This window comes from Lemur catta, chromosome 1 (assembly GCF_020740605.2).
Source record: "Lemur catta isolate mLemCat1 chromosome 1, mLemCat1.pri, whole genome shotgun sequence".
Lineage (NCBI taxonomy): Eukaryota > Metazoa > Chordata > Mammalia > Primates > Lemuridae > Lemur > Lemur catta.
Genome location: NC_059128.1, coordinates 33,717,490 through 33,733,771, shown reverse-complemented (window position 1 = coordinate 33,733,771; position 16,282 = coordinate 33,717,490). Strand labels below are relative to the sequence as shown.

General features: G+C 41.8%; 2 protein-coding genes across 4 annotated transcripts in view; one reads left to right on the top strand and one right to left on the bottom strand.

Moving 5' to 3' along the window:
- The window catches only part of ZBTB25 (zinc finger and BTB domain containing 25), an 81,931-nt gene that overhangs the window by 584 nt on the left and 65,065 nt on the right, over positions 1-16,282 (bottom strand). The gene's annotated exons all lie outside the window — the stretch shown is intronic.
- MTHFD1 (methylenetetrahydrofolate dehydrogenase, cyclohydrolase and formyltetrahydrofolate synthetase 1) overlaps positions 1-16,282 on the top strand; it is a 57,761-nt gene that overhangs the window by 20,847 nt on the left and 20,632 nt on the right. For both annotated transcript variants that reach the window (XM_045565818.1, XM_045565823.1), the window contains 13 exons: positions 68-127; positions 556-609; positions 1,532-1,668; positions 1,848-1,948; positions 3,931-4,067; positions 5,342-5,453; positions 9,406-9,533; positions 10,018-10,115; positions 10,299-10,472; positions 11,121-11,257; positions 13,306-13,352; positions 13,985-14,092; positions 14,243-14,317. In XM_045565818.1, the coding sequence (XP_045421774.1) occupies positions 68-127; positions 556-609; positions 1,532-1,668; positions 1,848-1,948; positions 3,931-4,067; positions 5,342-5,453; positions 9,406-9,533; positions 10,018-10,115; positions 10,299-10,472; positions 11,121-11,257; positions 13,306-13,352; positions 13,985-14,092; positions 14,243-14,317 (1,368 nt within the window). The remainder of the gene's footprint in view (positions 1-67; positions 128-555; positions 610-1,531; positions 1,669-1,847; positions 1,949-3,930; positions 4,068-5,341; positions 5,454-9,405; positions 9,534-10,017; positions 10,116-10,298; positions 10,473-11,120; positions 11,258-13,305; positions 13,353-13,984; positions 14,093-14,242; positions 14,318-16,282) is intronic.

The window sequence follows — 16,282 nt, the reverse complement described above, 5'->3', positions numbered from 1 at the left end:
TGTAGAAGCTTTTCTGTACACTTCGCCTTTCTCTAATCGTCTGATTTGCATGTATTTATTATTCTAGGTTGGCGAGAGAGATGATTCCAATCTTTATATAAATGTGAAGCTGAAGGCTGCTGAAGAGGTAATGCCTAGCACAGCAGTGCCACCACCTCCCCCACTGCCACCGGGTCCTGTCTCACCCCTTGCCCTGTGTGCTCCTCCCCATAAAAACTCTGGTCACCCACAGCAGGCATTAGTTGATCTATTTGTAAGTCAGAAATGGATGAGTTAGACCACAGCCTCTGGCCCGACATTGAATTTTTGTTTTCTGATCAATAATTTTTTCTCTTCCCAAAGAGCAGGACTAGGAGACAAATTGCTGAAAGTGCAGTGGTGGCAATTAACAAGTGATTGGTGAATGGGTTGAAGTGAGGGACTAACTCTTCAGAACATATAAGTGGGAAAGGATGACTAACACCTCTTGGTTTGTTTTCGTCATATCTGTAAAAGAAACGGGCCCATATCTCAAGTTCTCTTGCCATTTACCTGTTTCTGATGTTCATTTTGCAGGTTGGGATTAAAGCCACTCACATTAAATTACCAAGAACGGCCACAGAATCTGAGGTGAGCTGTCATGGACTGATTGTTAGGAGGGCAGCTCAAGTGCTTTTTCCTCTGGGTTTTGGTTTAGTGGAACTTTGGGGACTGACATATTTAGCTTATGCAAGACCTTTGGGTTCTTGCTTTACAGACTCTCCCTCCAGAAAATCCTTGAAAATACAGAGTACATGGTGCGGTACCTATGAACGTTTGGTGCTCACAGTGTGACTATAGTACCATATGCTTCCAGGCACCTGTGATGTTCATTAAAACTGATTCTTGACCTACAATTATCTGCATTTTAAAAAACAAATATGCATTCCCTTTATATGATGTTCAAGAATAGGCAGAACAAATCAGTGGTGATTAAAGTCAGAACTATGTTTGCTCATAGGTAGGGGGGTTAACTGCAAAGGGAAAAGAGGAAAAAGAAACTTTCTGAGGTCATGGACATGTTCTATAACTGCACTATCCAGTTTAGTGGCCACAAGACCCATGAGGCTATTTGAATTTCATTAAAAATTAAAAATTCATTTCCTCAGTTCCACCAGCCACACTGCAAGGATTTAATAGCTGCCATTGTATTATAGGGCATAAGTTATAGAACATAAATACACCATAAACACAATCTTTATCACAGAAAGACTATTGGACATTGCTGCTCCATTTCTTGGTTTGGATAATTGTAAGATGGGTATAACTATTGTAGTAATAAGTTATTATAGTTCTTAGCTGTTTATTTAAAGGATTTCTTACCAGACACCTGGGGGATACAGTCTGCGTTAAAAGTACAGGTGATCTCAGGATCCCAGGGGGAGGTACATACTGAGAGGACTATAATAAACTGTTGGGGGAAAATGAGACAACCTGATCTTTGCCTTAGAAAGTGTGTTCTCCCCTCTTGATTGCTCTGTGATACACAAATTATATGTGGTATTACTTTTAGGTGTTAAAGCACATTAGATCTTTGAATGAAGACTCTACTGTACATGGATTCCTACTGCAGCTACCTTTAGATTCAGAGAATGCTATTAATACTGAAGCAATGATCAATGCTATCGCACCTGAAAAGGATGTGGATGGGTGAGTGTGGTTTGGCTTCCTATATCACATTGCATGATTCCATTTCTAATATATTTCTAAATATATTCCATTCCATAATATATTTCTATTTGGGGAACACACCATTTTTGCTTCTAGAGAATAAAGACACCTAATTACCTTTATTTCCTTCTTAATTTTCATCACTTTTATTGTTTTAGATTGACTAGTATCAATGCTGGGAAACTTGCTAGAGGTGATCTAAATGACTGTTTCATTCCTTGTACGCCTAAAGGATGCTTGGAACTCATCAAAGAGACAGGTAAAAACACACACCAAACAATAAGAAAGCACCATTTCCTGGAGCCTGGGCTTGACAAGGGGAGGGATAGAGGAGGGACACCGGGCCATAAATAAATGGACTTGATTGGCTGAGGGGCCTGTCTGTTAAAGGCTTCACCTAAATTCTCTCTTACTTTTCTCAACAACCCTATGAAGTAGGTATTATTATTGTTCAACAGCTAAGAAAACAAGCTCAGACAGATACTTGAGTAACCTGTCCAAGAGACAACAGAACCAGGATTTGAACTTGGGTTATTTTTTTGCGAAAAAATAACCTGTATGGTAATAAGACTTCAGATCATTTAAAAGGGTAAACAGTGAAAAGCTCCCACTCCTGAAATGGGCACCGAATCTCCACAGTAGTTCTAGGACTCGACAGATGGCTAGAAATGGATCTCCTGAACAGTTGGCCATATCATCCCGTCACTAGTTAGCACCTTGCTATTTTGATTTCATTATGAATACTTTTAGCAGAGGTTATTTTTTACAAGGGAAGTGGGTCTTACAAAGAAGTAGGTCGGAAGTTTTAAGTGGAAAGTTTTGGCCAGCATAAATGAAAGTTTTCTGTGGTTGGCAAGAAAAGGTCAAGCTAAGCCTTGGGGAGAGCTATTATAGTTCATTCCTACAGCTACATTTATATTCTTTAGCATGTTTAGCAAAGAATGTACCACAACTTGATTTAAAAAGAAATCCCGTAAGCTATAGCTGCTGCAGGCCTCCTACTTCCTCTTGTTGACAGTGACACTATCATTTGCCCTGATGTAGCTTCAAGTCTTTCACTGAATCCTAAAAAGTACAGAAAGTGACCTATTAAACACTTTACACTTTGCGGTCCTTACTTCTAGGTGTTCATGATGTTAACATATAAGAGCTTATCTTTTTCTGATAAAATTGATTTTATGCAAGAAGTAAAGGTCCCCTGCCTTCAGTCTTCGCTGTGCAGAGGGGCTCGGCTGGCGTCTTCACGTCTGTGCTTTCTTCTGTGTGGGCGGCAGCTCACTGGCTCCACCTGGTGGCCCCAAGCAGCTCCGGCTTCAGCTTTGTTCTATCCTTGTGCCTAATAGTTACAGGAGGGCCAGGTACAGTGGCTGATGCCTGTAATTCCAGCACTTTGGGAGGCTCAAGGGGGAGGATCGCTTAAGGCCAGGAATCTGAGGTTGCAATGAGCTATGCTGTACCATTTGCACTCCAGCCTGGGTGACAGAGACCCTGTAGCTAAAAAATCAAAACAAAACAAAAACCAGTCCTGGGATTAGATCTTATCAGTCAGGATATGAAATAGGGTCACTGGTCCACTATTGGGTGTTCACCCCAGCCATCTCCAATGAGTAGAGTATGAGTCAGTCCTGAAAAGAGCATTGGTATATTGCCAGAAGAATGGATGCTGAGTAAGGAGAAAGAAAACTCCTTACTGCAGTTAAATTTCCCCTTTATCACTTTTCTGCAAATAACCCTACGGTTTAGGCCTGAAGCCAAAAAAGAAATGTGGATGAGGAACTGCATAAATAAACTCACCAAAGTTGGAAAGAATTACTGATACTAATCTAATTTCCTGCACTTCTCTTCACCCAGTTACACACACCCTATTGGTTTCAAGTGTTTTGCCCATGTAATTTAATCTGATGTCTTCCTCCATATGGCTGTTTAGCTGTATGTCAGGGCTTCTTTTTTCTTTGAGTGTAGGTTTTTCTTCCCACTCCCCTATGACTCAATGAATGGATCTTGGCTTAAGCTGCTCTCAAAAGCCCACAGTAAGAAGGACACATGTACAAGTCCCAATTTATAGCTGAAACCCTAGAGTTGAGAATATTATTGCCAAAAAAGAAATGTTTTTAGGAAGGTTTCTGTGTGATGCTAAGAACCTGTTTTTGTATGCTGGTTCTGAATTTTCCCATTTAGGTGGCATGCAAAGGAGGGCAGCTTCTTTCCCCCAACTCTGATGCATGCTGGCTTTTTTTTCAGGGGTGCAGATCGCTGGAAGGCACGCTGTAGTGGTTGGGCGCAGTAAAATAGTGGGAGCCCCAATGCATGACTTGCTTCTGTGGAACAATGCTACAGTGACCACCTGCCACTCCAAGACTGCCAATCTGGGCGAGGAGGTAGGAGGTTCAGAGTAGAGTTGAAGGTGTTCTCTGTGTGTGCGTGTGCGTGTGCGTGTGTGTGTGTGTGTGTACACGAATGTGCATGTGTAGTGGGGTGTTCTCTTCACATAATGGGTATAGCTAACATTTAAGGTCTAGACACTGCCATGTACTTTACCCTCATTATCTCATTTAACCCCATTTATAACAATTCTGCAATTCTCATCTCATGTTATTAATACAAGATGAAGAAACAAATTCAAATTTAGGCCGGGCGCGGTGGCTCACGCCTGTAATCCTAGCACTCTGGGAGGCCGAGGCGGGTGGATCGCTCGAGGTCAGGAGTTCGAGACCAGCCTGAGCAAGAGTGAGACCCTGTCTCTACTAAAAATAGAAAGAAATTATCTGGCCAACTAAAATATATATAGAAAAAATTAGCCGGGCATGGTGGTGCATGCCTGTAGTCCCAGCTACTCGGGAGGCTGAGGCAGGAGGCTCGCTTAAGCCCAGGAGTTTGAGGTTGCTGTGAGCTAGGCTGACGCCATGGCACTCACTCTATCCAGGGCAACAAAGTGACACTCTGTCTCAAAAAAAAAAAAAAAACAAATTTAAAATTTGCTCAAGTTTATACAGAATTTGTTCTGTGTACATTTTACCCCAGTCTGCCTCGTGTAGACAGAGATTAGCAGTGTAGGCACTCAGATTGACCCAGATGCCATGTGTGTGACAGTGGTGGCCTTAGAGTAAGAGGTGCTCCAGAGGAGGATGTCACAGTGGTTCCATGACATCAAGCGGAGCAGCTTGCTCTAGACCCCTGCATCAGATTCCTGAACTGAAAAATGCTGACATGTACATGTGCCTATTGACAATGCAGTCTCTTAAATGTAAGGAAAGAGCAGGAGAGAGGCCTGGTACCTTCTCTTTTAATCCTCCCAAGCAATGCTCTGCAAGGTGGAGGAGAGGGAGCAGTCTCCAGATGTTATATCATCCAGGGATATAGTCCTAGGTCTGCAGCTCCAAGCCCATGCTCCCTTCTGCCCTGCGGGTTCTCATCAATTTCCCCTTTGGTAAAATGCCTAGAGAAGGGGATTTCTGGTGTGTGTAGGAATGAGCTCAGCATGTGAAGGGCTGTCAGAGATGTCTTGCATTTGAGGCCTTGACCCAAAAGCCTATGAAATAGCTGATGATAATTAAAAATTTAATACGAAGCTCAGGGGTGTCCTTTCTACTTCTAGATTTTTTTGATGTGTGTTTCATTCTTAATTTCTGATGTTTGAATCTCACTTACATAGGTAAATAAAGGTGACATCCTGGTGGTTGCAACTGGTCAGCCTGAAATGGTGAAAGGAGAGTGGATCAAACCTGGGGCAATAGTCATCGACTGTGGGATCAATTATGTCCCAGGTGGGCATTGCTACAGGATGCAAGTGGTTTCTGGGAGAGGGCCAAGTTGAGGATGATGTCTAGGTCATCAAACGAAGTCTGAGAGGAAACTTCTCATCTCATTTTATGCTTGAAGTACTAACATTTAGAGGCTCTGATGTCAGAGCCTGTGACTTTAATCACTGTGCTGTGCAGCTCCCAAGATGACTTTGTCCAGGGAGAAAGCGGGAGAGGGGGTGGGAAGGAGACATCACTTTATCTTTGTAGAGATTGCCCTTTATTTTAGCAAAGGTGGTGGACAGATTTAAAATACAGTGTAATCCTTGCAGTACCCCGTGAGAGTCCAGAAGAGGGACTCATTCTGCTCAGAGTTCTCTAGGAGGGCTTTACAAAGATATTTGACCTGGGCTTTTTTCTAGGCAGAGAACAAATTCCAGCCTTTTAATCACATTCAAAACTGTGCTTGGCATCGTCATCCCTGAGTTACCCCCCTCTCCCATCTTTCAGTTGATATCACCATTCTTCCTTCCCACAGGTCTGAAACCTTTTAGTTCCCCTTCCAATCAGTCCCTATATTGAGTCAGTTTTTAAATATTATGAATTGTTTCTTCTCTTCTTTGTTCTCAGTGTCACCACTGAGTGTTGCCTTCTTAGCTGGATTGGACTGCAGGTGTCCCCACCTCCAGCTGCTCCCCACCCAGATCCATCGCCCATCACACACCTTGTTTGCCGTGTTCACCTCTAGCACAGACCTGAACCTCTTCCTCCCACGTCACTTGCTAGACTCCTTAGCCTCACACTAATTTCGGCAACCTTTGTGGCCTTTTATCTCGCTGGCACTTTGTGAATACCTGTCTTAAACTGGACTGCTTTCCCTTGCCTGCACATACCTTGTTTGTCCTTAGTGGAGCATGGCATTCTTTAAAACATAAAGTTCCACAGAACAATGCAACAAAATTTGTATACATGCTCATAGATTCAAGAAAGGAACAATCTGTAACTGAGCAACTATGGTGCATCAAGCACCACTCCAGGCTTTGGGCTACACAATTGAAGAAGGCTCAACTGTGAACTTCATTTTCTACCGCTTCCTCCCTATTTCCTCTTGGTCTGTGATGTCTGTTCTTCCTTCCAAACCTTGTCTGATTTCTTCTTAACCAGGGGTGATCTCTCCTTCTCTTGAAAAACCTTCTCTTCCTCTCTCCTCTCCCATAGAACTTGGTATTTGTTTTATCACATGTGTCTCTTGTTTGGTGTCCTGTGCCCGCCTGGCTAGATAGTCAGCTCCTCACAGGCAATGTGGTCTCTGCGGTGCCATGTCCAGCATTCTGCCTTCTGACTACTGGCACTCATATCTGTTGAGTTGTTGAATTCTTGTTATAGCAAGAATAATCTTTTTTCTCTTTTCCCATCTCAACTTTGAGATGTAGACAGTGAGCTGCCAGGAACATTAGTCACTGTCAAGCCTTTACCATTTTTAACCTCCCTCCCACTCTCCCTATCGTGCTTTTAAGACAGTAGCTCATAATTGATCACTCATTTTCTTGTAGTATAATTATCTAATGGGCGATAATGAAATTGCTCTCCTACAACTCCTCACTTTGAATACTTGCAATGTGACATTCAAGCTCATTCTGTTTAAAACCTTGCATCTTCTGTATCATTTCTGCATTTGGCATTTTTTGGATTATATGAGAGATGGAGAAGAAACACCTGGATGGGGATCTGGAGTCTTGTAGATGGGTGGGAAATGTCAACTTGAATGTGGAACTTACCATCCTGATCACATTGATGGCTCATGTAGATGGTAAACTATGAACAAAACCAAAACAGGAGCTTCTATCCTGGTCAACAGTGTTTTTACTGATCCTGGGCATATAGGCATATAAATATAAATAAGTCTGGATATTATTGTTCTCCAAAGATGGCAGAATCACTGAGTTGCAGACCAGTGAGGGGCTGATGGACCTAAAGTGTATTCTTTGCAAACGTTCATTTTAGAAACAACATATTCCACAACTGGACCACTCCTTGGTCCAAATTTTGATTTTTTAAATTGTTTGTATGGTCTGCTCAGGGATATCATAAGTTACTTGCCAAATTAAGAATGAATTAAGGGGTGTGTGTGTGCCTTTTTTTTTTCCAAAAAGAATATTTTTTTAAGATTCTTGTGGAGAGCCAAAAGTATTGGCCAGAGGAATGTGGAAGTATTCTTCCTGTTTGGCTTACTAAACATAATTTGAGGAAGGCTGGATGAATAGAGCTTTAATTGGAAGAGTTAAAAAGAGGGAACAGATTTCCCATCCTATCCCAGTCCAGTCTCAACCCATCCAGTATAGTGGCCTCTATACTGTGGCCTCTATTATCAGGTGTCCCCAAATTAGATGTGAAGGAGTCAAGGCTCAGCTGGATCTTAAGTTGAACTTTGTACATGTAATTTCCCAATGGAAGAGAAATTCTAGGGTTGGGCGTGTATGACCAAAATGTTTGCTGGTTACTGAAGCTATATACTTAGGTTGAGAAATGGTTGCTTTGTCCACTGACCACACTATCTATGAAACACTGGATGTGCGTCAGTGGGCACTCAAGTCAGCCCTGATGGTATTTGGCTTAGGAGCAAAAAGCTCAGCCAGGGCAGCATTCAGTTAGTTGTGTAGGGAATGATGTGTGTCTCCGAAGGTGGAGAAACTAAAACGACTAACATTCACACATAGAAAGATGCAAGGGGTATTTTAAGCTAGCTTCAGTGTTAGACTGTTGAAACCTGCCCAAAGGGCAAACTCATAACTCTATTTCCTTGGCATTTTGAAACAACTTTAGGGGTTGTGAGAGGAAATGTTCTGCACATCGTTTGCTGCTTCATAATCTTCTAGAAACCTGAAACTATGCCACCAAGTTGTGTTCACTAGGTCCTTCTAGGACATGTAAAAAATATCTTATTTATCTAAGGTGCGAAGAGAAACCCCGGTGTTTGGAGAATGCTTTTTCAATTTCAAGAACATGCACGTTTTCTCATTTGGTTCTCAGCAAGCTTGTGAGACAGGTAGTGTTAAATCCTTCTCTGCATTTTTTGGACTTCAGATGAATATGAAGCTCACAGGGGCTGAGGAACTAACAGTATGAGAACTGATCCTAGGCCTTGTAATTCTGGCTTTTCGGGTCTATCTTGAAGCTTCTTCTCGGTTGTGGAGATCCCATCAGAGGGAAGTAATGATGTGACTGGGATTCTACCGGATCCTTCCTCAGGAGCTTTATTATTTCAAGGTCTAGGCCTGTGCCCCACCCCCTCCTGGAAGTGCACTGAAGCCAGGTGTAGGATGTTCTTTGTGTGAGTGAGCAATGATGCATCATTGGGTTTTGTTCTCTTGAATAGCTATTCTTTGCTGGTAAGATTTGTAGTTGTTCTTGCATCCTTTTAAGGGGAATGTAATTATATTCTTTGCCTTTTAGCATACATTTAAGTAGCTGCTCGCCTTTGGAATTGGGTGTTGAATTGTTCCTCCAGCTCACACATGGAGCTTACAAAATGCAAGCAGTTGCTGTAGAAACAGTATCTGGCAGCTGTGACACAGTCGGAGCTTTGTGCACCCAAAAAATTCCTTTTGTAGGCCTTGGCAAATTAACATTTTAAAAGGTGCTCATTATATACTGGGTAGTTGGTTTTAAGTATAAAAAAATCGTTGCTATTTTATTTGCCACCTGAGGGGCCACAAAAGGATTCTCCAGTTTCTGAAAAACCACTTAAGCATCTTGTGAATTTTTGCGGGTAAAATAATTTTCTCCCTGAGAAATAGCAAACATCTGTCATCCATAGCTTTTAAGTAAAGTAGGCATTTGGGCCTGATGGGACCATCACACCCTAAAATTCTACTGAGTTTTTGGAATAAACTGTCATCATTGATCACCAGGATTGGAAATAAACACCAGGATTGCAATTCTGAGACGTGGCTTTGAATTTTTCCTTCTTGACCAGATGATACAAAGGCAAATGGGAAAAGGATTGTGGGTGATGTGGCATACCACGAGGCCAAAGACAGGGCGGGCTTCATCACTCCTGTTCCTGGTGGCGTCGGGCCCATGACGGTGGCAATGCTGATGCAGGTACTTACTTATGAATAAAGTTTCTGTAATAGTTCCTCAAAGCTGCTAAAATTTGACTGCTTTTCTCCCCAAGTATAACAGAAATTTCAGACAACCTACTCAGAAGTAAAGGTGTGAATCTACTGGAGCAAAAAAGGGAATGGAAGACCAGGGAAGTAGCATCAGTCACATTAATAGAAGAAACTAGGGGCACAATTCTAATTTCCTTTGGAAAATAGTAACTTCCAAAAAAAGAAAAGTCCAAGTACACTGACTGGGCTAGGTCTTTTTTGGTTTGCTTGGCCGTCATAAGGCTTTGCACCAGCTAATAGGCGGCAAGGCAAGCAGCCCAGGGCATTTCATCTGCCTGTAGAGTCTTGCCTAGAATAGAAGCGTGTTAACAGTTGGGTCATGAGGCAAATCATTTTGTGATAGAACTGGGGTTTGGAACTGGGGGGTTAAAGTAATCACCTTTTCTAAGTTCCATTTATGACATTTTGTTTAGAGCACAGTAGAGAGTGCAAGGCGTTTCCTGGAGAAATATAAGCCAGGAAAGTGGAGTATTCAGTATAACAAACTTAACCTGAAGACACCTGTTCCAAGGTAAAAATAAAATTTTAAAACTTTGTGAATTGTTGGTTTTTAGCTGACAGATACCATGGATGTGTGTGTTCTGCCTCTGAAAGCACCATCAGTGGTTGGGGTAGGGGTGGGTGTCATTATTATTAGGGAATTATTATAAATTCAATAAACAAAGATTGATGCCTATTTTCTATGTGTTTAAAGTGACATTGATATATCACGATCTTGCAAACCAAAGCCCATTGGTACACTGGCTCGAGAAATTGGTCTGTTCTCTGAAGAGGTGGAACTGTATGGTGAAACAAAGGCCAAAGTCCTGCTGTCAGCACTGGAACGCCTGAAACACCAACCCGATGGGAAATACGTGGTGGTGACTGGGTATGGTTCTCATTCATTCGCCACCTGAATCATGCTGTTAATCCTGAGTATTACCAGGGATTGCATTTGTACTTGCGGAGGTGCCTTTAATTTGGTTTTAACATTTTCACACATACTTGATCTGATTTGATCCTTACAGCAATCCTGTGAGGTGGATAAAAGTAGGTATAATCGTTCAGAGATGAGAAAATTGATCAAGTTCATCCTTCTAGTGGGTGGTAGAGTTCGGTCTTAAAACCTAGTCTTCTGATGGAATCACCTGTTTTTTTGTTAACCCAAAATTCATTAATTCAATAGATCTACTAAGCATTCATTTTTATTGCTGGGCTTAGTTATATATATAACAGCATTTTTTTGAGACTATAAATTGAGAAATTAAAATTATAGTAGACTCTATAAGGTAAAGTACATTTTCTCCTTATAGCAAGAAAAGCTAAAGTATAGCAGTCTTGTTTTGTTTTTTTTTTTAACTTAAACTTTTTTAGAAATTATATTTAAGACTCTTGGAAAAGGTCTATTTCAGGGCTTTTGTCTTTCTTATTATATAGATTAAGAGTCATTCTCTAGGGTCTGCTACATATGACTTGATGATTGAGATCAACTTAATTATGTAAGTAAGCCTTTTCCTTTTTTGCTTTCATCTTGAAGAATAACCCCAACGCCCCTGGGAGAAGGGAAAAGCACAACCACAATCGGGCTGGTGCAAGCCCTGGGTGCCCATCTTTTCCAGAACGTCTTTGCGTGTGTGCGACAGCCCTCCCAGGGCCCCACCTTTGGAATAAAAGGTACTAGTGGGCCCAGACCTGAGTGGCCCGAGGGCACCTCCCTCTCCCTCAGTCCTCCCAGGCCCCCTGGCCCCATGATGCTTATGGGGTCTTCAACTCATTTAGACACCAGGAATGTCCTCCTCTCACCCTCTGTGGTGGTGCTTTTGCCAAAGGCTGCCATCAGATCCCCCCAACTCCTGCTGTCACTATTTGACACTGCACAAGGATTCTCTGGGGTGGGTAATGTGTAGCTGGAGGTGCTTTGATTTGATCCTGAGAGTGAACTGTCACAGTAACAATGAAGGTAATCATAGCTACTGATCATCATGCTGACACTCTGGAGAGAAAGACAAACCCCACAAATGTTTCGCCCTGTGGGAATAAGAAAAGCCTACCTTACTGAGTATATGCTTTGTGCCAGGTATTATGCTGAACAGTCTACACATACTATTTTATCTTATCCTTCAATATGAGAAAGCATTATCACCATTTACAGTAGCAGCAACCAGAGCTTCAGAGGTGACTCGGTCAAAGGCACCATTATTAAGTACCAGAGCACCCCCTCCACCATGTCTATTTTAAGGTCTAAACCACTACCATTAACAGTGTTTTTTCTGATTGGTTGAAAATACGACATCAGTAATCATACTTTACCTTCAGATTTTGATTGCTGTAGTAATGCAGACATGCTCTCTTAATTAAAATTATTTTTATTAATTATAATAGGTTCTTGGAGTTATCTTTCTCTGCTTGGTGACAGGGTATCACATTCTGCTTGTCCTAGCAATTACTGCAAATGTCAACACAGGGTACACCTTCCTCTTTCTGCCTATTTTATAAATGTACTGACTTCATTCTGCTTTTGAGCTTGTGTTAACAACCCCCTTTCAACTTCAGAATGAGCTACATACCTTGTTCTGCTTATCGAACCCATTATTTTATCTACCTTTTACTCTTATTGCAAATTGCCTCATTGCATGGTCTCTGCCTCACAAAACCACAATCAGTATCTCAAATTTATATTTATTTCACTGATAATGTGGTAACCTGGACATTATTGACTGGTCTTTGGTTAATACAAGTTGAACATCTTATATCCAGAAATCTGAAATCTAGGCTGGGCGTGGTGGCTCACGCCTGTAATCCTAGCACTCTGGGAAGCTGAGGCAGGAGGATCGCTTGAGGTCAGCAGTTCGAGACCAGCCTGAGCAAGAGTGAGACCCCATCTCTACTAAAAATAAAAAAATTAGCCGAGTGTGGTGGCATGCACCTGTAGTCCCAGCTACTCAGGAGGCTAAGGCAGGAGGATGGCTTGAGCCCAAGAGTTTGAGGTTGCTGTGAGCTAGGCTGACACCACAGCACTCTACTCAGGGCAACACAGTGAGACTCTGTCTCAAAAAAATAAAAAGAGAGTGAAAAAGAAAAAATAAAATCCAAAAGGCTCCAAAATCCAAATCTTTCTGAGTGCCAATGTGATGCAAAAGAAAATGCTCACTGGAACATTTCAAGTTTCAGATTCTGGATTTGGGATGTTCACTCAACATAATGCAAATATTCCAGAATCTGAATCCCAAAACACTTCTGTCCCAAGCATTTTGGATGAGGACACTCAATCCGTATTCCAAATGTGCCAGCAAAACTTCAGCAATTTGGCTATTTTATGATGCATGTTTCCTATTTAGGAAGAATTGCAGTCTCTGTTGGATATATGTATTTTAAATATATCTTTTTTAAAAGCCAGGTTAGCTTTATGAGAATAGGGAATTGAACAGGTTTGCCTTTATGTAACTGTCAGCTAGGTCCTTTAACAAAATCTTAGGAATCACTGGAACTTGTTTCTAGAGATAATCGGTAGGTATGTATGTGTTCATGGTTTTGTCATTTACACTGAGATTTCAATTCAGAGACTATTCAGCATCAGAAAGCAATTAATCAGATATGTCCAAATGATTGTAAAAAGTAAATAATATGCTTAGTAGTTTTACAATAATCTATTCGCTTTTATTTGACTTCCCAGCATAGAGAAGCATGCTTAACATGAGTCCCCTTCCTTGACCCTTCCCTAGGAGGTGCTGCAGGAGGTGGCTACTCCCAGGTCATTCCTATGGAAGAGGTAAAGTATTCTGGGATTTGACCCTTTATTAGAGCGTTTTCCCTCCAGAGATTAACCTTTTCTGTAGAGCTGTTAGTGGACAAATGACTTGTTTCTCAGAAGAAGCAACATATAAGGGAAAAACATCTTAATGTGCAGACTTGTGACAGCTTGGCTTCAAAGTCTGGCTTTCAGTGGAGATAATCATTTGAAGTGAGTGATCAAATGACACATGGTGTTGGGAAGCACCGACACCCCGTGAATGCAGAGTGCCAACTGCAGAAATGGGAACAATGCTTAGACACAGAGTCGGTGCTGCCCCAGGGGTACTCCTCGCTCACTGCTGAAAGGACGTGGGTGTGTCCTTAGTAATCCAGTGTTGCTGCTGATCCCAGCAGTGTGGCATTTGTGGTCTCTGGACATGTCATTTAGGGAGAACTGTAAGTTCTGAGTGTGGAAGGAGTTTCTTCTGAGGACAGATGGTCAGTCATCTATGTTTTCAAGAGCTCCCTATATTCAGTATTTGTCCACTAGCCAAGCTGCCATCAGTATTCCATTGGCTTTACCATAAAGATTGCTTTGGTTGTAATAAAATGAAGGTTGGAAAGATCCAGAGCTGCTGGGAGACCAATGTGGCTTCTGTTCTTTTGTAGTTTAATCTCCACCTCACTGGTGACATCCATGCCATCACTGCAGCTAATAACCTCGTTGCTGCGGCCATTGATGCCCGGATATTCCATGAACTGACCCAGACAGACAAGGTAGGGTGCTGAGGCTCCGTGAACCCCACGAACCCTTTTGAAAGGGCTGAAGCACCCAAATTAGAGTTGGTCTCTTGGGTGCTGATGATGCAGGTAGCGAGGCAGTGGGGTTTCTCTCATTCAAACGCCCTTTTCCTCCTTTCCTTTAAGGCTCTCTTTAATCGTTTGGTGCCATCAGTAAATGGAGTGAGAAAGTTCTCTGATATCCAAATCCGAAGGTTAAGGGTAAGCTTCTTCATTTTTTATATCATGTGAAATTTGGTCATTGATAAGGGGTAAAATCTCCTTAGAGTAGCCTGTTTTGGATCAAGTTACATCAATAATCATAGTCTTAAGGTCGTGACATAGCAAGGCAGAGGTTATTTCTCATTTATCTGTAAATTAGAAGTGGCTAGGCCGGGTGCGGTGGCTCATGCCTGTAATCCTAGCACTCTGGGAGGCCGAGGCGGGTGGGTCGCTCGAGGTCAGGAGTTCAAGACCAGCCTGAGCAAGAGTGAGACCCCATCTCTACTAAAAATAGAAAGAAATTATCTGGCCAACTAAAATATATATAGAAAAAATTAGCCAGGCATGGTGGCGCATACCTGTAGTCCCAGCTACTCGGGAGGCTGAGGCAGGAGGATCGCTTAAGCCCAGCAGTTTGAGGTTGCTGTGAGCTAGGCTGACACCACAGCACTCACTCTAGCCAAGGCAACAAAGCGACACTCTGTCTCAAAAAAAAAAAAAGAAGTGGCTAGTCCTGGAATCAGTAGAGCATTGACAACCTGCCCTTACCTAAGAAGAAAGATGACATTTCCTTCGTAATATGGATAAGAGTCAGGGTGCCATTGTGGCAGCACAGCTGTTTTTGGAGTTTGGATCATTGGGACTTTCAGCAAATTTGTAAAATGGCTTGCCTCTCAGTTTGCTCATCTGTAAAATGAGGGTAATACTTGCCTTGCCCTACATAGATAAAGGTTTGTGTGAAATAGTTAAGAGTGGTGACTTCCATATTTTATTTGAATTTCTGTAACAGATATATAGTCATTAAGCATATACTATACCACCTGATCTGTAAGTCCCACTCCTATTAATACATATTTACCCAAGAGAAATGAAAACTTGTCTTCACACAAAAACCTGCACGTGAATGCTTTTAGCAGCTATGTTACCAGTCTCCAGAAACTGGGAATTGTGAATGGATAAATGGTGCTACATCCATGTAATAAAAAGAAATAAGCTATTGATACACACAACAACTTGGATGAATATCGAAGGCATGCTGAGTGAAAGAAGCCTGTTTCAAAAGGTTGCATGCGGTATGCTTCCATCTGTATGACATTCCTAATAAGATGCAAATATAACGATGGGGAACAGATCAGTGGATGCCAAGTGTTATGGATCAAGGGAGAGTGTGACTATAAATAGCATAAGGGACTTTTAAAAATAAAATTCAAAAATATATTCATATATTACTTTACTGAAGAAGTAAGGAAGGAAATTTTGTATCTATGTTCTTTAGACAGCATGGTACATATAAGCATTCAATAAATGGTATATGTTGTTTATTGTCAACAATAGTTCTGCTCACTTTATTTTTAATTTTTTGCAATTTTGTATTTTGATGCTTCCCTTGACCCAGATGTATTTTGTTGTTTACATTTTGCTCTACTTGCTTTACAGTTGTCACTATTTATATATATGAATTTTTTTCTGGACCATTGCGAACAACTAACTTTTAAGCAGTTTGGTATTCCTTAGCATATTTTATCCTCATACACCCCCAAAATCCTATGCATCAGGTAAATTGGCTGTTCCTCTATTTTACAACAGAGTTGTGTTCTGCAAGGCAGCAAGATACCATGGAAAGAGCAGGCAACTTCTATTACTTTTGCTAAGGGAACTTTCTGTAGGATGTGGGGAGAGGCTGGACAAAATGATCCTTTAAAAAGCTCTTGGATTCTAAGTCAATAGACTTGCCCAACTGCAGGACCCCTTGCAGGGTGAGAACTAGAACCTACGGCTCCTGTTCCTGTGTCCCCGGGTATCCTCTGTTGCACAATGTTATTACAGGCTGCCCCGTGATGCTCAGTCAAGAAGGAATCATCAACAGCAGGTTCTTAGCATAGCAACTAAGGATTTTGCTGGCTTCTGTAAACAAGGTCAGGTTCTGGGTTTGTGAAGCTATTTCACAAGCCAGCGAGTGGCAAA